Source organism: Haemorhous mexicanus, chromosome 3 (genome assembly GCF_027477595.1).
Source record: "Haemorhous mexicanus isolate bHaeMex1 chromosome 3, bHaeMex1.pri, whole genome shotgun sequence".
In the NCBI taxonomy this organism is placed as follows: Eukaryota; Metazoa; Chordata; class Aves; order Passeriformes; family Fringillidae; genus Haemorhous; species Haemorhous mexicanus.
In genome coordinates, this window is record NC_082343.1 from 111,277,952 (window position 1) to 111,300,759 (window position 22,808).

A 22,808-nucleotide genomic window follows, 5' to 3' on the forward strand; every position below is an offset into this window, starting at 1 on the left:
CAGAAACTGCTCTTCTCACAGACCTGCCTAGCCCAGCAGGCAGCTCTGTTCCTTCAGGAGCAGGTGGAAACATCACAATTTATAAATCAAAGCTCCTGCTAGCTGGAGAACATTTCCCTGCACGTTTCCACAGCCCTGCAATGTGGGGAGGGCTGCTCCGTGGCAGCCTTTGATCCCAGACATTCACAACAAGCTGATCTTACAAACATGACTGTATGAGTCAGACCTTGCAGCAACATCCAGTTCCTGTAAGGCAGAACCCAACTATGTTCTGTACATGGGAGATTTATTTTGTTTGAGTTTCATGGGTATGATGATTTGTGTCAAGTCTGAGCCTTGGCAAAGGGCATTTTGCTGGAAGTAGGCTCTGCACAAGTTTGCAGCGATTATTTTTATCCATGCAGCCTGAGCTACTTGATGAGTGGAGAAGTCATACTTGCCCCAAAAGCGGTGAAGATTATCTGTTCTTCCTCTCCTAATGAAAAACAGTTCAGAAAATTTGGTTCCATCTTTCTTTCTGTGGACAAAATGCACATTTGGATTGAATTTAGAAATACACAGCTTCTGCAGGTGAGGATTTTAAAGAACTGAGGTCTAAGATGGGCAGGAGAGGTGGACTAATAGAGCATTGCATATGTAAGGTAAACCAATTCGTGTTGTTTCTGCCTTGAAAAACAAGACCTTGTACTCCTGTAGAAGTGTTGAGGAGATAAAATCCACTAATAGTGAATTTCCTGGATTCTGCATTAGGTGCTCAGCTGGTTTCTGAGGTATCCTAGTGTTGCAGCTATTCATGTGCTGCTTTTGGGTGATGAAAGATCCCCAAGTCACCATTCACATGCCATGCCATGCCAGACACATGCCTTCTCTTTGTATAATGTTTATGGGAATGTGCTTAGCATCTGTGAAGAGAAAGTTATGGTGGAGAACTCCATCCACTTGCTGTCATGTTTAAGTGAAAATCTGTCAGGATCCTCTTTTGACTGGAAGCATGCTGAAACTTGTGTCTCTGACCGTAATGGGAAACCCCTGCAAACAGCTGGAGCCCTCCTTGAATGCCTTGGGAACTCTGAAAAGCTCCTAAAAGAATTTGACCTTATTTGTAACTCTCTTAATAAAGCCTCCACTTTGCTGCCAGCATGTGCAGTGAGCATACACAGAGCATGGGGAGGTCTCTGGGGAAAGGGCTATTTACAAGCAACGAACCATTAATATCCCTCAGCCAAGTGAGCCCTTTGCCCCCTTTTCCTGCTGTTTACAGCTGCCTCTGCCTGCATCTCCAAGTGGCTTGTTTATTCTGAGAGAAGTAATTTAAAAAATGGCCTTTTCCTACATGTGTCTGAGTGCAAGGTACCGATCTAATTAGGAGGCTGAGGAGGAAGATCTTGGATGTAAAATGATTACCCTTTTTGTTGCTTAGTGGGGCAATATCTTTGCTCATGTTCAGGATACCTGCCTTGTTCACATTATTCATTTTTACAGTATCTCCTCTCCGAACCACAGAGAGTGAGAAGGATGTGTTCAGCTGACTTCTGACACAGGATCCAGGACTTCTTCTCAAGGACCCCGTCTTTCTCCATCACGCAAAGCCCAAAGCAATTTACAAATCTTATACAAAAAGCCCAAAGCAGTTTAAGTGCTCATCCTTGGTAGAAGGAATCTGGGCTTGGTTTTGGAGTCACTGCAAGATCGTGGGAACCGTGGCTCCTCAGCCTTGCTCTGGGTCCTGGGGTGTGGATTAATCTGAGACTGCTGAGACTGAAATGTCCTTGTCACTTGACATACAAGTTGTCTCCTGTGCTCTGTAAAGGGGAAAAATGAATGTGTTTACAAATCTCTGGGGAAGCTCAGATGGTCAGTGGCACTCTTTGACTTGTGGGATCTGATAATGGAAGAGCAGAGGAAGGAGTTCAGCAAATGAGCCTATGCTTTAGGTGCTCATTCCCTGGCATTTTTCATTCTAATGCAATGACAGAAGGTGATCCAACCCAGTTTGTTTTGATTTCCCCCTCTTAATGCAGATGTATATGAGACTTGAAGCAGAGTCCTTACATAAATATTTATTACAACATATAAATAATGGACCCTTCTAGTTTGTTTATCTGTGACCAGATATAGCATGTGAATGAGAATGAAATTCATGCAGTAAAAAATCCATTTTATTCCAGGGTACATGTTCCTGCCAGCAGAAGAGCTGGCTTTAAGAAGCTGCTGCCCCTCCAGCTGTGCATTTCTGGCTCTTTTCTGCTTCAACATCTATGACCATTTTCCATCCTGTTGCCATCAGGACAAGGTTGTGGCTGTGCTCGATTCTAGTCTTAGGTCAAATGCTTAAAAATAAAAGTGTGGAGCTGGACAATGAGGAGTAGTAACACCTGGCACTGTTGGGGGAAGCAGAGGATGGCTGGGACTGCAAGAAGGGATGGGGTATCCACAGAAATCTGTGCTGGTCAGACAATGCCATGTAGCACAGCTGATCTTCAGCAGATCCAAGTGGCTGAAAGACTTTTGTGTTTCATCCTGGTTTTCCTGTCTGGCCATTAAAGCAGCTGCAGTGCTGGGTCTGTGGGATGAGCAGCAGCTGGGGGGCTCAGACCCTGTCATTCCTCTCTACAGAGCACACCAGGCTTCCAAAGCATCCCTGCTGTAGGTGTGACTCTGTGTATGCTTCATTTACATTCAGGGCAGAAACTATTTTATTTTGTGTATAGCTCATGATTAAGAACATGTTTTTAGAGGCCAGTCTGTTTGTATGTAATAAAACCCATAAGTATCCAAATCTGAAGGCTAAATAAATATCAGTTGCTGTTTAATTCACTTATCATACCTTATTAAATTTCAATTGAAATGCAGTTCCCATTTAGAATGCTGAGTTAAAGTGGGACAAAGCCTGCTTTCAGAAAGTTGTTCTTCAATTTTAGATACTTTATGTGTTTCACTTTTTGTCTCAAAACAGCAGGAGGTAATTAAAATCCCTTTACAGCTGTTTCTAGAAAACTCCAACTATTGTTGGATTCCTTAGAGCCATAAAAATGATTTATATGAAATTGTTTTTATATGCACACAATAGCTATTAAAAAAAATAATTAAAAAGTACATGCAATTGTGAGTCTGGACAAGATCTTTCTCTAAACCAAGGTTCAAGTTGATTTTGAAATGCTGTTTACAGTGCAGTATGACCCCACACAGTGATTGTAATTAAAAATTCTGAAACTAGTAATTTAAATAGCACTAGCAGGCTCTGTGATGCTATTGGTATATTTGAAGAAGTAAAGTATTTCTATCAGTAATATCAACTTCTTTAGTAGCTGATCTTATAAAAGTTGCTTATTGCCTGACTATTAGTTAAAAGCAACCCCAAAATACAATCCTAACAATAAAAGGGCAAAGTTCAAGGGATTTAAATGTGTAGCATCTCAGTTTGTTTCCATGGAGTTGCTTTGAATGAAAACCAGTGTAACTTGTTCAAAACGGATAAAGTTCCTCTTAAACTAATTCAGATGTCACTCAAGAATATTGCAAAATTGCCACAGTGAGAGCCTGAGAAACAAAGGTAATGTCAAACCTGGGAGTTTGCAGGCACGCCACGCTTTAGTTTAGGGACCAAGGGCAAGAAGTGACTTGCAGGCTGTGTCAGCTGGGTAATCTCTTTAGAAAATGGCCAGTCCTGCAGCTTGTGAAGTACAAACCTTGCTTCAGACTAGGTCTAGGCACTTGTTGAATATCCCCATGTTCAGTAAAAGACTATTTTTGGGCTGTAATGAATAGGAAGGAGAAATGAACTCAAGGACTTCACAGAGAAGTAGATACATTGAAAGCACTGTCCCTTTATTCTGATATCTTCTGAGTGATGCTAAAGCTGTCACCTTCTTTGCTTCTTTTCTTGAATGCCTTACAGCCCACGATCCATTCTGCTGCAAATTAAACAATAACATTTAACTGTCATTGCCACACCAAATCTTCTATGTTCTCTGAGACTTCTTGGAGCCATGTTTGAAGCTGTCCTTGGATTCTCACTTCAGCCCCCAAACTCGAGGAATGTTATTAATTTGATCAACTTTGCGAACTATGAATCAGTCCCTGCAAAACTGGAGGCTAATATATTTATGTGATACAAGGATGATAAGATGATTAAAGTTCACATTAATAAACCAAGTGATTATAAATGTAACTATAGGGTCTGTAATTAAATTTGTAATCGATTCTTCAGTTGCGGTCTCTAAATGTGATTGGTTTTTTTTGAGATAATTTTCTCTTTTCTGACATACTGCTGAAGTTTCCAAAGTTTTATGAACTGTATAGTGGCTAATTTTATTCTCTCTTTTTGTAAAACACACTTTTTAAAATGTAAAGCTGGCCTTCTCTGCATAGCCTTCTAATGTTTGGATATAGATTTCCTTTGTAGCCAGTTCAGTGACATTGTGCAAGACATATGTTCTATATACAGCTGTATCAACATGAAAGTCTCTGCTGCTATTTGTAATATGATGATGAGCATTTATCATTTTTCAAATACCAGCAGGGAACTTCACCTTTTAATTGTTTTGGGTTCCTGCTCCTGAGCTTCTTCTGTGTATGTAAATACACTTCTGCTTCTGTACCTTTTTTGTTTAAGGGCAGTCTTTGGTTTCTATTGGCTGAACTTCACACTCATTGGTCTTAAGGATACTTAAGTATTTGTAGTTTGATTTTCTACCTCTTTTCTTGTGGATCTAGACCCAACTCACTTCTTTTGTCCTCTATCAAGACTTGTGTGCCATGGCAGGGAAGAGAAACCCAGAGTATTTCAGTTGCCCCCAACTGAAACTGTGTGACAACTTTACACTGATAAAGAAATTACTTCCCCAGGCTGCTAAATGAGAGAGAAAGTGGACGAAATCCATCTTTATTACCAGTCCTCTGCACTGGCTTTTAAAGAGAATATCAAACTTAATGGGTATGAGCTTAGTCGAAAATGCCTGGGGTTTGATGTACTGCGCAGAGTGCAGACTGACTCATTGATATTCCGTGAAGACATCCTTCACAGGCTGCTGGATGGCTAATTTTGGCTGGAGCTGAGGCTTAGGCACCTCTAGCAGCTGCCCCTGTGTGAAGGAGCTGACATTTGTATCAACCACAGCTAATGGAACATCTTTAAAATGGATGAGAAACTGCCCAAAACCAGGAGAGCTTCCTTCCCTCCTGCTTATGATAGAGGTCCTTCTTCAGATTGAGGCAGTCACTCCTAGGTAAAACATGAAGGAATTTAGGCAATTGCCTCACCTGAAAGGTTGGAGTTACTTCCTGCTCGTGTCTTTTCTGCCATTCCATTGAAATTTGCTTTCTCTTTTGGCAGACAAGTGTATAACCACAGCACTGATTCAGACATGTCAGCTTTCTTTGCAGGAACGAAATTTCTCTCCTCTTAGTTAATTGACTCCTTCCATCTTTAATTCTGTCCTCTCACATTCATAGCTCCCAGCAAGTAACCTTTCCTCTTTTGTTCTCGAGCAGAAAATCAGGCTGATTGTTTTAGGGAAAAATTCTGTCCTCTGCTTGGGAGGAGTGTCCTCCTCAAGCTGTCAACTGTTTGTAAATTACTTCCCTTAAGGGAAAATTGATCTTAAGTTGATCCTTTCACCTGCTCCTCAAAAGACAGCAAGGAAAGCTAGGGTTCTGCTGATGGTTTAATTTCGAGATTTAGGTCTGCTCCTGATGCCTTTACACTGAGCCAAAGCATTCCGCAGAATTTGTCTCTTGATCAGCTACCACCAGTCCTGTTCCAGTTCCTAAACATTTACTTTGTATGTACTTCTAGAAATAGTATTTTAAGGCAGTGATCCCCTTTCTGAAGTCTTTAATTGTGGCCAGCCATTTGGTCCTTTTGACACCTCAAGGTCTTATATTTCCTTGGCTGAAAAAAGTAGAATGAGTGCCCCATTTTTCTTGAAAATTCACAGACTCAGAGAGTCTGACTCATCCTCTTACGAGTGGGTGGAGTTTTTTCTCAGCCTCCAGTTGTCTTTCTTTTTAAAGTGCATGCATGTTAATACTGGGTTGAGGTCCACGTCCTGCTGTCTCTCCAGATCCATGGACAGCCTGTGGAAAACTTCTGCCAGGCAGCTTCACAGCATGCTAACATATTCACCTGACCAGCTGTGTGTGGTCCTGCTTGCTCTGGACAGCCTGTCTCATTTGTGCAGGAACCCACCTTTGCAGGTTCAGCAGGGCTGTGCCAGGTGAGTCTGATCATGAGAAGATAAACAGATGAACAGATGTTCTTGAACATCTGCAATATGCCCAACTTCACTGTGGGATTAGTCACCCTTCTTAAAACTCAGGGTTTAAATCTGTTTGTGGATCCATCTGTGATGGCTGCTGCCTTGGAAGAGTCTCTAATCTCCAATAGAGCATTTAAGAGTTACCAAGATGTAAAAATTAAAGAGTTTGGAAACATTCTTTCAAACCCAGATAGGTTTTGCAATCAAAAGCTTCAATGCATGGCTCTGATTTCAGATTTGGATGTATCACCCTTACTGGAGAAAAACAAGTAACACTGAGTACCAAAATTAAGGATATGATTAATAGGCATTGGCTCCAGGTTTTTTTTTGTGGGTTTGTTTTTTTGTTTTTTTTTTGGTTTTTTTTAACCAGGAAGAGGTAATAAATAAATAGTCATGCTGGGAAGCAGCCTTAGACAGACTAAAATCCATTCATTGTGGTGAGCTTGATGATACGGACATTACATCACCGAGACCAATTCCAGTTTTAAAGCCAACATGGTCTGCAAGCTGCAGCTGGTAAAATCCTCCATCATAGCTCTGTTGCCCTGGTTTGGGTTTTTACCCTGACAGAGGCTGGGCGGATGGAGTAGGTAAGGTGAATTACTGGTAAGGTGAATTACCCACTGAGGACTTAGACTAATGTTGTGAAATCCAACTGGCCAGTGGTCTGCATTTGTGAAGTGATCCTGGGAAAGGGAATTCACCTTGCACAAGGGGCAAGGCTGGAGGGACGTGCAACTTCTAGAAATTGGGGCCAGAGAAAAAGAGAATAAAGTGAGCTGATCCCACTCCCCCACAGCCCCAACTTCAGCTGAAAATGCCATATTAGAAAAGCACAATGATACTTTTAAACGCTTTCACATGTGAAAGTTTCACCATAGCCAGGATTCATATGTGCTCTCTGGCAGTGTACTGAAGCAATCCAAGACTAATGAAAGCCAAGGGTAACTCTGGCCCAACCTCTCTAAGAGGGCTCTCTATCATCCATGAGGTCTTAAAGCAGTTTTTATTGCTGTATCATGGGAGTTTAGCTTTGTGGGCTTTAAGAGGTTCTCGGCAGGGGCCTGGCTCTGCTTAGCAGTGCTTACCTCAGACTTAGTGATATGGTGTTGGCATTTGTGAGCGTCCTTCCCACGTCTCTGACACATGGAGTCACTTGTTTGGTACTGGTGCCAGGGTGGTATCTCATAAAACATTTGGAATTTGCATTTAGCAAGCAAACAAGCAGCAGAAGAAAGGAGATCATAGAATATAAAATCATTGAGGTTGGAAAAGACCTTAAGATCATCTAATCCAACTGTAATGCTGCCCTGAATGAGCATGACATCTGCTACAGTAAGTGCCATGTCTAGTCTCCCACTTCTGAAGACCTGGAAAATAATTTGGTGAGCTGAAGGGGACCACAGCCCAACCCTGCTGCACCACATTGCTGGGCTTGGCTTTCCTGCATCTTTTTGGCAGGATAAATGCATGATTTATGGATAAAACCCCTCTGTTTTCCTGCCTGTCTGAGCTCTCTGAGGACGGGCACCTGGAGGTGAAGACTTCTGACCTGGAATCACCTTCTGAAGAGGTACTAATATAATTGGAGCTCTCACTTCTATGAGCTCCCCAAGGACTTATTTACATTTGGAAGTTAAATTACCTATATGTAATCTAACAGGAGTGAATTCACTGTTTTTATAAGACTGAGATACAGGGGTAAAAGAAAATACCATGTTGTCCCTTCTAGAGCTCAAAATGCCATGGTGGTGACTGTGATTTATGAAGGGGCTCTAGTCTCATCTATCACTCAGCCACCTCTCAGATGTACTGTTGACATCTTCAGTGCTCATTAGTGAGGGAATAAAGATGCTTGAATATGACATTTTGGCACCCAGCTAAATGAACTCCTTGTCAGAAACCCTTTGAAGTGTGTATGGGAAACGGTCCCATTTGGAGGTTGTGATTGCTGCTCTTACATTTTCCAGTTCAATGTGTTATGTGGAGGATGAACATGCTGACGGACCAAGAAATCCAAGATGGGAGACAAAGCTAATTTCAGTGTTGGTGCAGTCCTCCCTCAAAACACTGCATGCTGCTTGCCCTGGCCTTTATGGGAATGTACGAGGCACTTTTGCTTAGAAATTGTGTGGAGGCAAAACCAGGGAAAATTCCCTGTTGTGAGCAAAATGAAGTCTTTGAAGTGAACACTTGGTCAGAATTTGTGCCTAGACCCCATCTCTGTTTTTTCAGGGCTACAAAAATATTACTGTTTCCAAGAGAATGGTTCAGGTCTTTCCATGGGGAAAATGGGAAGAGTATTTGAATTTACCATATGGGAGACTGTTGTTGTCAGTAGAGCTTAGCTGGATCTTCTAACATGGATACCTCAGATGACTTTCTTCCACTTCTGCATTCACCAGATTCTGGTGTTCATTAGGTCTGGAGGTCAGGGAAAACAGTAAGACTTTCCTAAATCGCAACTGTTTGCAGCAAGAGTCAAGGAAATTGAGCACTACAAGAAACCTCCACTGTGCTATATTGAAGTCACACTGTCAGCCACTTAAGAGAAGTCAGAGATTGTTTGAAATCTTCAGTAATGACCTGGGACAAGGTTTGTAGGTGGTACCAAACTGGGCAGGACTTGTTGCAGCCTAACTAGAACACTGGATTGTCTGGTTTGGGGCTCTCCAGGTAAAGAGAAATGTTGGAAAACAGGAGCAAGTGCAGTGGAGCTCCACCAAGCCGGTCAGGGGCTTGGAGCATACAGCATATGGGGGAATACTGAGGGACACAGGGTTGCTCAGTTTTGAGACAAGAAAGCTCTGGGTGGGATCTTACTTCTGTTTTTTTCTAAGGAATAGGTGGTTCTACATAAGATTCTTTTTGGGAACACACAGAAGGAAACAGCAGATGAACACCAAAAGCAATGAACATGAGTTGCAGCAGTAGAAACCTGATTACACACAGTGAAAAAATTCTTCACCTGGAGAGGGGCTTAGCCCCGGATCAAGTGTCTAAGGAGTTTGGGAAATATTTCTCTGTGGAGATTTTCAGAACTTGCCTGGGTGAATTCCTGGGCAACCTGATGTAACATCAAAGCTGGCTGTTCTTTGGGCAGGACGTTGGAGTGGATAGGCTTCAGATATTGCTTTCAGCTAAATTATGGCATGGTTTATGTGCTGCAGTCCCAGCAGGAGACATTTTCCCCAGATATATTTTTTCATCCTATGGTTTGCAAAAAGTCCATGTAAAAGAGGCTTTTACAATCTTGATGCCCTACTTTCTATGTAAGGGACTTTCATCTTCACCTGTAATTGAAGCATAGAGAGCTTCTTCTACTCTTCTGCTTATTTTGGCTGGTGCAGGTTGAGCTGGAGCAGCCTGGCAGTTGGAGAGTTGAGGACTTCACTACGGGTATTTGTGACTATGGTGGCCTGGTCTGTGCCCAAAGAAGTTGAGTGTCTGGGGTTAAATGTGTACTGGTAATTGAGTAGTATCAGTGGCACAGGTACTGGAAATATATCTGTACTATGAAACTGCAGCATGGTCCACAGCATGTTGTCTTGGCTGAGATAACTCTCCCAGGCAGTCCAGAAGCTCAGAAAATTCTGGAATGGTTTGAGTTGGAAGGGTTCTTAAAGATCATCTTGTTCCAACCCCCCTACCATGAGCAGGAACACCTGCTACTAGACCAGGTTGCTCAAATCCCCAAAAATACAGTGGGAGCCTTCTGCAAATTGACTATTAGGAACTAGCACTGTTATTTCTCAGGCTGTATTACCTTTTTGGAGTAATGCTAGTTGGCAAAATCATTCTAAGGTATAGGGTATCACTTAAACAAAGGGGGTAAATGTGTGTCCATAATTTAGCTCTCTTTGGTTTCCTGATGCAGATGCTGCTGCTAAAGTCAGTTTGGGTGGAGACCATGGTCTGTTCAGAGCTGCTTGGGAGGAAGGAGGCCATTAATACCAGGACATGATAGTGATGGCTAGAAAAACTGTCAATGTTAGTGTGAGAGTATATGACAAATAAAACTCCTAGAAGCATTTTCTGTCTGATGAATCTACAGCTTTGGCACCTGAAGAGTCAATTTGATCTGTTAAGGTGGAGAGCAGAGTCTGTAGTTTGTTAGTGTATACATATTCCTAGATGAGGAAGGTCTCAAAGGCTGCCCATCTCTGGGGATGCTGGATACAAAAGCCTTGTTGTACCTCTCACAGGACCAGCAGTGTGTAATTCCCCATGGATACAGCATGCTCCTGTGCCAGAGGGCAGGGCCCCTTAGCAGACAGCTGTGGGATGTTCTCTGTTATGTGTGAGAACTATAACAAATAAAAAGAATAGGCACCCTCCATGAAATCCTCTGCAGCATTTAGATTTGTTGAGTTTCTCTAGCCGGACGTTTGCAAAAAGACAATGAATCAGGATTGCTGCATGCCAGATGTTTCCACTGAAACCTCTGACACTCATTGGATCAGAAATCCCCTAAGGAAGTTTGGGTCATTCAGTATGAAAATGTTCACATGAAGCCTTCTTCTTTTGTCATTTGCAGCATGTGAAATAAAATGCTGCCTTTGATTTGAGAAAAAGGGCATGTAACCCTGTAGGCTTGGGTTTCTGTGGCTTTCCTGTGTCTTTCTTGGCTTTTATTGTTATGCTGGTTCTAGCATTCAGTACCGTTTGAGGTCCATTTTTCCTTTCCCTTCCTCCTAATTAGTGACCAAAAGGGGTTTGTATTCCATTCCCTGTAGCTCTCCTGTTCCTTTCAGCAGTGATTTGATGTTGAAGAAATGTCTACTTGCAAGTTTCCCCCTGAGCTTGGTCCTGGTTGGACAGTGAAAGAAAACTGTTGGTCTTACACCTAAAAGCTCAAGACTTTATCTTGTGCAAATTGTTCTCACCCTAGGTAAGAAAACAGGCAAAACCACCTGGTAGAGAAAAATATATGGGAAAACACTTTCGGAACTTCCCATATTTTAAATTTCTAATATGATAAATGTTTCTACTTGCATGGAATGAATGTGATTAAAACAATATTTCTACTTACATGGTAGATGATAATATTATAATTATTACACCTCATACTAATTTTCATTAGATTTAGAAGTGTAGCATCAAAGAGCAGAGACACTGATCACCTTTGTCTTCAACAGGGGACAGAGAGGGGGATTTGTGACGCCTCTTGTGGTTGTTACAAAGATGAAACATCTTTTATTCTCAGCCTTCTTTGTGTTATTCTTCAATGTTCTTTCAATTTATTAGAGGTGTGTTAGAGTCAGATACACTTTCTCACGTAAACACAAAGACTTTTAAATACGGAAATCTTGTATGTACTCTCAAGGTCTGCAACTGGTAAATGATTTTTAGGCAATTTCTGTTGCAAATGGACAAATATTCACAGATAGGTATTGTTTTCCCTTTTAGAGTGTCAGTCCGCCACTGCTCTCCAGCTCATGATCAAGCGCTGTCATGGGAAAAGAAGCTGCAGCATATATGCCAGCACCTATGAATTTGGAGATCCTTGTTACCCAGGCATCCAAAAGCATCTTAATGTCATCTACACCTGTGGTAAGTTACAAAATTCTCTAACTCTCACTGGGGTCTATGTTTGTTGAGCAGTGCTGTGTGGAGAATAAGATGCAAAGAGTTGTTGAACTTCCAGTTGGCTCGTGGTGATTCTTTTTTCTTCGACAAGGAAAACCTTTGGATCACCAGAGCAGTTTAATTCTGTCACTTTTTGTACTCATTGGCTCTATAGAAAAAGAAAAAAATGTGAAAATGGTATTTATTAACCCATTCATCTGCTTCTGCAAGGCAGAAAAATCTGGCAGTGAAGTCAATCTGCTCAGTGGACATTTGCACACTGAATCTTGGCATCCTGGAGCAAAGCTGTGGTTATCAGTAGGATCCTTATTACTTTATTCTGTATTTATTTAATTTTGTACCATAGAATCAGGTGATTACCAAACCATCCTCATTCACTGTGTTAGTAGAAAATCACTCCTGAAAACATTGCAACAATTTTTCTAACAAAAGACTGTTATTAAACAAAAAATAAACAGTTTGCTCTCAGTTGGGAGCTTAAGTCATAGCATTGAGCAGACACTGTGCTCTTACCTGACTGATCATCTTATTTTGCAACAGAGGAAAAATTGTTCCTGTCTGAGCTTTCTAGTATAAAATCAACATCTGTCTTCTTACTGTGATGATGCTTTGGTCATTTGTAGCTGACATATTTGAAAATATTTCCTTCAAGGTTTTGCTTACATAGTTGTCACTAGGATCAGCTCAGTCTCTCTCTCTCTCTCTGTGTTCCTTTCTGCATCCATCTGGAAGTGCAAATTTTGGTGCTGTACTGAATGTGCTGAGCAGACAGTGGCTCATGTACTGAAGGAGAAGTTGTCAATGCCCTCAGACAGCAAGGGGGCTGTGGGTCACTGTGTGTAATAGCAGCATGCTGAGTGACAGAAAGCACTTGAGATGGAGTCACTGTAACATTTTGTGTAGTGGCTGCAGCATGGTGGCTGTGCAGCACCCTGAGGAGCAGAGACATTGATGCAGGAGCATCAGGCTCTCAGCTTGTCTGGCTGTTGTTTCATTTGGCAGGAGTAGCAGGAAGGCTGGGTTTTGTTTGAAGTGATGCAGCAAGAAGTAGCAAGGCTATCTTTGCAAAGCCCTGTGAGATTTCTAGTCAGGAAGGTGATATTTTAATATCACTTTTCTCATAAAAAGGCTGGGGAGAAGCTTATCCTCATGGGGATTTGACAGAAACAAAGGCAATGTAGAAGGCAAAACAGGAGCTCCATCCCTCAAAAATCCAGGGAAAACAAACAGAGCCTCATGATGTATTTCCAAGAGGATTTCTCCTTCAAAGGCCTCCATGCCCTTATTTTAGAATTGCGGTCCTGTTCTAGAAGTCCACTATAAAAGACACTAATGAGCTCTTAATCTGACCTTAACTCTCTAGTCCAAGCCTAACTGCATCAGGAAATGAGTCATGCTTGAGAGCACAAAATGGCATGTTTTGCTTTTCTGTTGGTAAAATCTGCCTCATCCTTTGAAGGTGGCCATGGCTCCTTTTCAAAACCATGATCTCAGACGTGTCTCTGAACTGGATTTTGTGATCAACAGACACATATTTCTCGCCTCAAATAGCAAAGTCCTTCAACATGTGAAAATGAAATAAACAAGAAATCAAATTCCAGTTCCATGTGCTTGTGCCAGACAGAACTTAGTCCTGGAATTCTTTTAGAAGAAATGATAAAGCCAAACATTTTGGTATTTACATGACCTAGAGAATGATATCAGTGTAGAAAACCTCCTGCTGGCTGTCTCTTTGTTTCAGGTTTCCTTAAAGCTGTACACATTATGGCTCCTGGCATAGTGCTCTCCTACTTTCACTGAAACTGTGGGAGTGAAAGGGGACAGGCTGGGACAAATGGGCATGACTGCACTTCCCTGTTGCCTGCATCTCAATAATATCCCTGTTTCCCATCTTTTGCACTTGGAAACACGTTGTCTCTTGCTGCTGTTTTCTGGAGATCAGTGAAAGATGCAATGAGCCTGGCATACTTGGGAAATGTGATGGGTTTCTGCAAGCATCACTTCAACTCTTTTTGCTGCTGCTTCAAGTAAGTGACCTCATCACTCTCTGAGATCAGGCAGTGCAGTCAGTCTGCTCCTCTCTGTCACTCCCTGCCTGCCCAGCTGTGGCAGAGATGTCCTGCCATGTGTTACTGGTCTTACCTGCGAGAAAAACTGCCATGTGTCCTTGTCCAGTGCTGCTGACCTGCTGTGCTGCTTCAGGAGAGTTGGTGAGAGCAAGAACCGTGATGGACATGGCTGTGGGTGGGAGAGACTTCATGCAGATATTTCCTTTGTGAGGAACTTCAGTAACTACAGGGACAGAGCAGCTGAGCTCTGCTTCTGGTACTAAAGCGTGGGAAGGACTGGAAGGAGACCAATATGTCTTCTGATAGTAACTCATGAAAAAAAGTCTGCTGTAAGTAATTTATGAGATGACAAAAAGTAATATTATTGAAAAGCTCGTGAGTTGTTAGCAGAAGTCACAGCTGAGAGGGACCCTGTTACAGACTGGTAGTGTCTATGTAGCCCAAGGCCTAGTGAAGAGCTGGTGAGGTCTCTTATCTCCCAGTCCTGGCAGGAGAACATCTGCAGGGTCTCTCAGGTCATCATGTCCACACTGTTCTTCTCTAGCCTGACAGAAGGACCTGGGCCCTATTCAAGATCTCCAAGAGGTAAATGGATGAGGCAAGAACTTTGCTTTCTTTAAGCCACATCCATATTTCTTGAAGGTTCATTCCTCTAGCTTCCATGTTTTATTGGACATGAGAATTCCTGCCAGACACACACAATTTTGCTGGATGAATCTGTTCTTAAATAAAGGTGTCATCTAACTTTTTGCCAGCTGTATTTTTTTAAAATATTGGTTGTAATTACTCCAACCAGTGGGAATGGCTCAAGTCAGCAGTTCTCCCTATCATATTATATCCCTTTGCACTGTGGGTTCAAGGCCTGTTGGCATTACTTAGCTGAGAGGGAAATGCCACCAGTTTGTATGTATGCATGAGATGATTGATGCAAACAAGCACCCAGCAGCCTGGTGTGATAGAGATCTCCTGTGTGCATCAGGGTCCCATTAGCCCAGCCAAGGAAACAGATGAAAAAACCTCCAACATAAAAACATTCCAAACCTGAACCTTGGCAGGAGCTGAATTAGAAAAAATTGGCCCAAAGCCACATTTAGCTAATGGAATGGTATGGAAGGTGGGATTTTCCAGTATGTGGGTCCCATTACTGCACTAATAAATACATTAATTATTTTTTCAAAAGAAAAAGGCAAGTTCATTCTGGGAACCACATAAGGCCTGGTGAGGTTGAGCTCTGAGTGTGGCAGCTGTAACAGAGGTAGATATAAAATTTTTAGTTCTGCCTTTTATTTAAAATACCCTTAAGGTCTTAGAGTGGAAAAGAAAATAAAAAAGCATTAATGCAACTGAGAAAAATAATACAATGTAGACTTACTAGAAGTCTTTCTTTCCTTGTTTCCTCTTCCCCCAAACATCTTCCTTTGTCTCTGTCTTTCTTTGGTATAAAACATTGTAATTTTTTGTAATATCTGTCAGTAGCTTGGTAGTGGTTTTGTACTTATTGATAAAACTTACTGTGCTCACAATGTTTTCATTTTCTTAATTGTGCAGTTATTAACTTCAAAGGCTCCCTTTAATTCTCTATATCTCTTTCCTCTCTAGTTTGCTAGAGTAGCTTTTTTTTTTGCCTGAGCTGAAGTCCTAACTGAGCACTGCATTAAAACCTGTGGAATTTTTTCACACACACAGTGCCACTTGGACTCAAGGAAGCGTTGAAGTGTGTGATTTATTTTAGGACCTATGGATAATTACCATGAAAGTTAAATATTTTCTCAAATTCTTCCTTGAGTGGGAATGAAGGGCTTGTCTGTGTGTAAAGTGAAACCTTATTCTGAGCACTGAAAGTCAAGGGAGCCATTCAGAGTGCCCACTGTCCCCACTGCCAGACCTGCCTCCCTGTGCATTCCATGCAGGCTGCAAATATCCTCTGCTAAGGACCTGCTGTTCTTTAAATGCAGGCATCCATCAGAAATGGCTTGATGAGAATAAAAGAAAATAAAAAAAGGGGGATTGTGAATTTCTTTGTGTCTAGATGTGCTTCAGTGGGTTGGTTATCAGTCCTGATAACTGGTGACTTTTTAGTGCTGCAGTTGGACATGTGCTGAACAAAATGGAGGAAATATGGCCTTGGATGTGTTTTTGATGTGAATATCTGTCGTACATTTAGATGTGTGCGTGCCTCCTGCTTGATTCATGCTTGCCAGGAAGGGGTCATTGGGCTGAGAGCTAATGAACTGCCATGGTAACTCATAAATTGCTTGGAAAACCCTGCAGTTCTGCCACATTAATAATCCTGCCATCCTGCTTTATGAGGCAATAAGCTGAGTCCCAGGGGCCAAGTGCTTCACATCCCAATGAGAGAATTGTGCAGGTAAAGAACAAAGCCTGAGCACAGGGGCAGCAGCTACTGTTGCTTTGGGGTGTCTGGTGCTGCTGGGAGACCAGATGGGGTCAAGGAGAGGTGGCTGAGGTGCTCTGGGGCAATGGGGGTGTGCTGACCTTTGCTTCCTCTGAGTGCTTGGGAAAGCAGCTTGGCTTTCTCTAAAATGTGTTTAAAGAAATGTTCTTTCAAGTCGGACTAGAGGCAGGGTCTTTGTTGAACAAGGCAGCTCTGAGGTGGTTGCCCTCATGATGATGATGAGGAGGAAGGGAAAAAAGCTGCACAAATTCTCTCCTGTCATCTCAAAGGGACTGTGCTCTGGCCCATTAGCTCCTGTGCAGTAAATCTATCAATGCCTCAGGCTGGATGAATGTAATGGTTCCTTTGCTCGTAAAATTTATGAATTCATGAATGCAGAAAATGTATTTTTATCACTGCAAAAAGCACTTTCTGATGCTATAAAACTTAATTCCAAGACCTGCATAAAATAGAAAAGGAGCAATTCCAGACTTCCAAGAAAAAACAAAAGCCTTTTTCACCCCTTTGAAACAGGGCAATGCAGGCAGGGTCTTGCTAGGGAAAGACGCATAGAATGTTTAATGCAGACTTTCTTTCTTCAAAAGTTGAAATAAAATTTCTGTTTACAAACAAATAAACATTTTAGGCAATCTACCTCTAGGGATGTTCCACTGAATGTATAATGTCTGATAATGCTTGTTTAACTGGGCTTCTTGTATAATGCTGTGAAGCAGAACTCACAAACATGTAGATTTGAAATGCACAACCACATAGGTTTGACCTGCCAAATAAATAAAGAACAGAATAATGATATGATATAATTCCGTGTGGCTACTTTCATTGTTGAGACACTGAGTTCAGACATAGTTTAGGACATCTATTCAAATCCTTTGTCATATTTTCCTAAGTTAATAGAGGTTTGTCAAGTAATTTTTGTATCAAGCCTATGCTTCTCTTCAAGGTATAGAGTATTTTAAAAAAGCTATCCAACCCTCATGTAATGACTACAAATATTGAAATATTCATGAAGTGGGATTCATTTGACCAAGTGTAGACATATAAGCCATAGAGATTTATAGTGTGCACATCCCCTTCTGAGAAAAACTCCTTTTACAGGTAATGTGGAGAAGCAGCTGCTTTTGAGGCACAAATCATCTCATCCTAAAGTAAGTGCCTGAAAGAGATGAACTGCATATTTGAAGTGACAGTTCTCCTGTACTGACTGTAAATGGGGGTCTTGGTGCTTAGCTGGCATATTGTTATCTACAGGTAGAGCCTCCACCATGCAGATATCTACATCTACATCCACTCACCCCTGGAAGTGTTCAAAGCCAGGTTGGATGGGGCTTTGAGCAACCTGCTCTGGTGGAAGATGTCCCTGCCCATGGCGGGGGTGGGTTGGAACTAGATGAACTTTGAGAACCCTTCCTACCCAAACCATTCATGGATTCTATGGTTTCATGAGCTGGTTAGATGCTTTCAGCCACCGTGTTCTTATGCAAATGTTTTTTTTGTCAAAATTATCATTTCTATGTAATGATAATACTAGTGTTTTGTCCTTATATTTATTGGTTTCCACTCCCACTCTGACAGATCTCCAACTCTTATTCATCCAAGTAAGAGAGGAACATAATGTTTGTTTAAGTTCTTGAGAAATTACCTCTAGCCATGAGTGTTAATGTTGAAAAAGTTTTCCAATAGCAGCTTGGTGTCTGGCACCTCAGCTCATGGTTATATCAATCTCTACACTTGGGTTTGGAGATGGGTTTTCCTATTAACTGGTTTTGATTGGGATTGAGGTCTTTTTTCTGCATTTCATCTCTATTAATTCCCTAAACGTTTCCAGGAGTTAGGATGGGGTCAATGTACTTGCTGACTTCTTTGACTGGCTGGTTGTTCTTTTAGACTTCTGTTCTCGAGGTCAGATTTGTTCTAAAGTGTCAAGGACTGCATCTGGTGGTATGGCAGAGGGGGCAGAATGGATTTTCCCTGGTGATGCATATTTTTTACCAGATTCTGCAAACAAATGGATTTGTTGACCCTCCTTCCAGACTTTTGCATTTTTCCATCCAGGTGAAAGAAAAGCAAAGAGCTTGTTTTCCTTTCAGAAACTTAGACCTCACATTCACAATTACTCATAATTCAAGAGAACCTGTTAAAAAAGCTGTGGCAGCATAACTAAAAAAAGCACCATTATGGGTGACCAGATAGCTCAAGGCTGACGTTTTCTGACTTCTGAGGCTGTGATTTTATCACCTTTGATGATGACTTCATAATTTTTGAGGGTGCAGTTTCCTGCATCTCAAAAAGAAGCAAAGAAGAATCCCCTCAGTCAGCAAGACTCATACTTTGGATTCATGGCACGGATCTGTTGGAGTTCATGGATTACCTGAGGGCAAAGGCAAGATGCTGTCTCTTTTGCTGGCCAGTGCTGAAGAGTGGGACAATGCTTTACTAATGGGCTTGGAGGTACCTGCTCATAACAGGCCACAGCAGCTCTGCCATCCTGCACCAAGGAGGAACATGCTACAGGGACAAGGAGCAGTGATTGCACTGGGATGTGAAACTTGACCCAAACAGCCTTATTAGTTTTGAGCTGAAGGTAAATCAGGTAATTGAAAACTGTCGTTGTGCTGCTCCTGTTTGTCTTTTCTTACTGCACAGCTCACTGTAGCTTGATATGGATCGACCCAGGAGAGTCCGAACACGCCTGGCCTGGCTGGCCCAGACACAGCAACTCTTCATTACCAGGGCAGAATGAGCCTGTGTCTGAGACAGATTAGGGTAAATAAATATTCTGAGGAAGCAGAGCTCTGCATCTCAGGTGGAGGAGGAACAGGTAATGCTGTCACCTCAAGGGAAAGGCTTGAAACCCCTTTGATTCCTGCAGAGAAGAAATGGAGGCTCGGAGATAAAAATCATTGCCTTGGGGATGGGGAGGAAAGAAGATGGGTCAGAGAGGGAGTTGAAAGGACTTTTTATGATGATCCTAAGCAGAATGAGCTGTAAGACAAGTGCTACTTTACAATTAGGGAAGGTTTTCAAACCCGCTGCTGTGGTCCTTCAACTCTGGGAGAGCTTCTGCTATGGTAATAGTTCCATAGAGAGTTAGCTAAAGTGCTCTGCAATCCCTGAGCTCCACTGTTCATGCGGTGTGTGCAACTGAGACCTTTGATCCTTTTATCTCTACATTTTGTAGGTTTTATTTTGTTTTGTTTCATTTGTTAAGGCCTGCGGCCTAAAAGTCACAGGGGAAGACAGCAGGGAAGAATGGTCAGTCTGTTTTAGTGAAGTGGTGATAAGAAGGAGACAGGTGGGACTTTAGTTTTTCATTCTGGTTTTATTAATATATTTTATAAATTTAAGAAATGTTTTATAATGGACCTGTAATTTCCACTGTAATAACTGTAATGCTAAACTGTAATGTAACCAAGATTTTATGGTGGCTGACACAACTTTAAAGTTACTAAATAGATTTTCTCACAGAATGATTTCCTCTGCCAAAAATATGCCCAAGTCCTTGAAGCTGAACAGCAATCTGCTATTTAGAGAGTGGATTTCAGGCCTGGGGTGGGTCTGGAGGCTTCTGCCTGGCTGTCCTGAGATCTCCATGCTTGAATAGGAGGGGTGCAGTCTCAAAATCACTCATGATCCACCCATGATTTCACCCCAGAAAAGCAGATCTGTCTGAGAATGATTGTGCAAGAGGACATCTGAATGTCATATGTCTAAAGGAAATCTTTCAGGAACTCTGAAGAGAGACAAGTGGAGCAGAATTAAAATTACACGGGTTATCTCTGTGGTGATTTTTTTTCCCCTGTAAGCTTAACCCTGCTGTGTAGACTTTCTATTCTTTGTCATATCGATGCCTTTAATGATGCTTTAAAAATTCTGACCATGAGTAAGTAATAGATATTTATAATTTTAATACCACAGGTTATTTTTTTACCTGGGAATCACATTGAATAGCCTCGTAAATAGCATTACTCTTGTGTCTCCATGCCTGTTAAGACCTGTGCAGATTTCAAATATAGTAATTACAGTAATGTTGGCAGGTATGAGACTTCTTTACTGGTGAGGAGGTTGGCAGCCAGTCTGCCAGCCCTTTTCAAGCAGGAGACTGAAAGCTGCAGCCAGAGGAATGTGTCAGCCATGAATGGCTGACCCTTGATTCAGTGATCACCCTAACTCCTCCTAATTGAGGTTAATGCCAGAAGCACTGACACCTTGATGCTCACTCATTAGTGCCTGGAGGCTACTGGAGATTGCTGACAGCTCAGTGAAACACACATTAGATTAAATTTAAAGGGAGCATTTGACACCATGACCAATTAAGATATATTTGCATTTACGTATATTTGCCTCCCCTTTTTTAAAATGTATCAAGACAATGACATTTCCTTCCACCCTTTACAGAAGGATTCATGGCTGGTGCCCTTCTGCCAGCACATGCACGTTTCTCTGCTGTGCATCTACCACTGCTCTGCTGGTTTCTACTGCCCTCTCTCCCCTTTAATGTGAAACAAATAGGAAATCCTCTGGGATTTGGAAAATGAAAATTTGGAAAATTTTTTCCTGACCATGAAAAGATAATTTGAAGACCAGGACAGAGAGAAGAATAAAAAATAGCAGTTTTTTGAAGGTTACCCAAGATGCAAATATATGTGACACCTCTGTAGTGGTGTCTTGGTACACCACTTGTGAGCTGCTGCTGTAATAGAAAATCAATATAAAAGGCACTCAGGGGTGTCTGTAGCCCATTGATGAGAGCTACATGGGCATGGGTACATTTGAGGGATGTGGTTTACTGGTGAACTTGTCTGGGTTAATGGTTGAACTCAATCTTACAGCCCTTTCCAATCTAAATGATTCTATGATTCTATGATCAAATGTGTAATTTAACTGCTGGGAAGTGCACTAATGAATGTTACCACAGCTACAGGCATCAGCAAGGATTGTTGTGCAATGCACTCACTCCCTAAGAAGCATTTCCTGCTGTGGGTGATGTTACATAGGCAGGCCCAGCCAAACTTTGGGAGAAAGTGTTAGTCTCATTTTGGGTGTGGAGAACATTTACACAGGGGTTTGTGTCATGGCAGCTAAAGGTAAGAACTGTCAACTGTCTTATAAGCATATATTCTGTGCAATGTATATTCATTGTTAGATGAGTAGATACATGCTTTGTTCTCCAGGTGGAATTCTCACCATGCAGTGTTTCCTGACCAGTCTTTGATTACATGAAAGAAAAGAAAGCAGTAGGATATGGCAAGTTAATTTCTAATTCACTGCTGATTTGAACCTGAGGTGTGGCTCTCCATAGTCAAACCACTAATCCTGTGTGGGCTACGCAGGGAGGAGGGTGCTGTGCCTTGTGTGAGTTATGTGATTTATAACAGCTGAATGATGACCAACCTGGGTCTCTTTAGTGTTACTAAAAATAATTTCCCTTATTCCAGTTCAAGTTCTTGTTTGGGAGAGGCCAAATAATGGCCGAGTGTAGAGGCTGACTTTTATGAGTCTACTCACTAACTGTGAACAAACCCAGCCCTACATCATCCTGCAGTACTATAAGAGAACTCCAGGGAACTCCTCAATTTGGACATTTTCTTTCATTTCTGCTTGATCTCTGAAGCCCAAGGCATGGGTATTTTATCTTCTGGTTGTAGGCAAGTTTTGGAATGGGCTTTTATTGTCATGCTGTCTGGTTGTCTCTGCCCTGGTGCTTAGAGATGGGGATGCCAGTGAGTCATTTAAGAGTGGACACCTCCCAGAAGTTCCTTAGGTCATGTCTGCTCAGCACAGATGACCTTTTGGGGGGCATCCCACCTTACAGTGGAGAGGAGATTGCCATGGAAGTTTTGTTCTTTGGGAAACTTTCCTTAACATTCATCTGGCACTTGCATTTCCAACCTCCTTTTCAAGACCTCCATTTATTCAAAATATCCACACCCAAACAGTTAATGCCCCTTCAGACAGACACTTCAAATACTGTTGACAGGGGCTACTTTTCATGTCCTGTTTTAGTAACTGTTTAGCTAAGCCATTCATGTTCAGCTCCTTTAATCTTCCCTCATAAATCAACTTACACAGCCACTCAATTGTCTTTTTGTTGCTCTTTTCCACAATTACCTGTATCTTTTCACAAACACTGAGCAGGCTTATGATTATTTTCTCCCTGGGGGCCAGAAGAGACTTAAAATCTCTTTGCCATATATTAGCCATGACTTGTTTCAGCATTGGGCAGCAGCAGCACCATTACCCAGGAAGAAAAGCTGACTCTCTGCAGTTTCAGTCCCAAGTATCCTGCTGCTCAGTATTTCACTTATTATCCCTCATTTAGGTGAACTGAGCCAAAAAATGTAGGAGTTTCTGAATGTCAGAGGAGGGAAGCATTTCTGCATGGGGAGGACAGGATCATGAGGAGCAGTATCAGGATCCTTTGCTGGCTGCTTGTGTTTCCAGCTTTACTGACACACAGGCCTGGAGCCTTAA

The 22,808-nt window shown here is 41.9% G+C and overlaps 1 protein-coding gene across 2 annotated transcripts in view; it reads left to right on the forward strand.

The window, feature by feature from the left end:
* EVA1A (eva-1 homolog A, regulator of programmed cell death) overlaps nt 1-22,808 on the forward strand; it is a 202,327-nt gene that overhangs the window by 86,716 nt on the left and 92,803 nt on the right. For both annotated transcript variants that reach the window (XM_059842995.1, XM_059842996.1), the window contains exon 5: nt 11,673-11,816. In XM_059842995.1, coding sequence (XP_059698978.1) covers nt 11,673-11,816 — 144 coding nt within the window. The remainder of the gene's footprint in view (nt 1-11,672; nt 11,817-22,808) is intronic.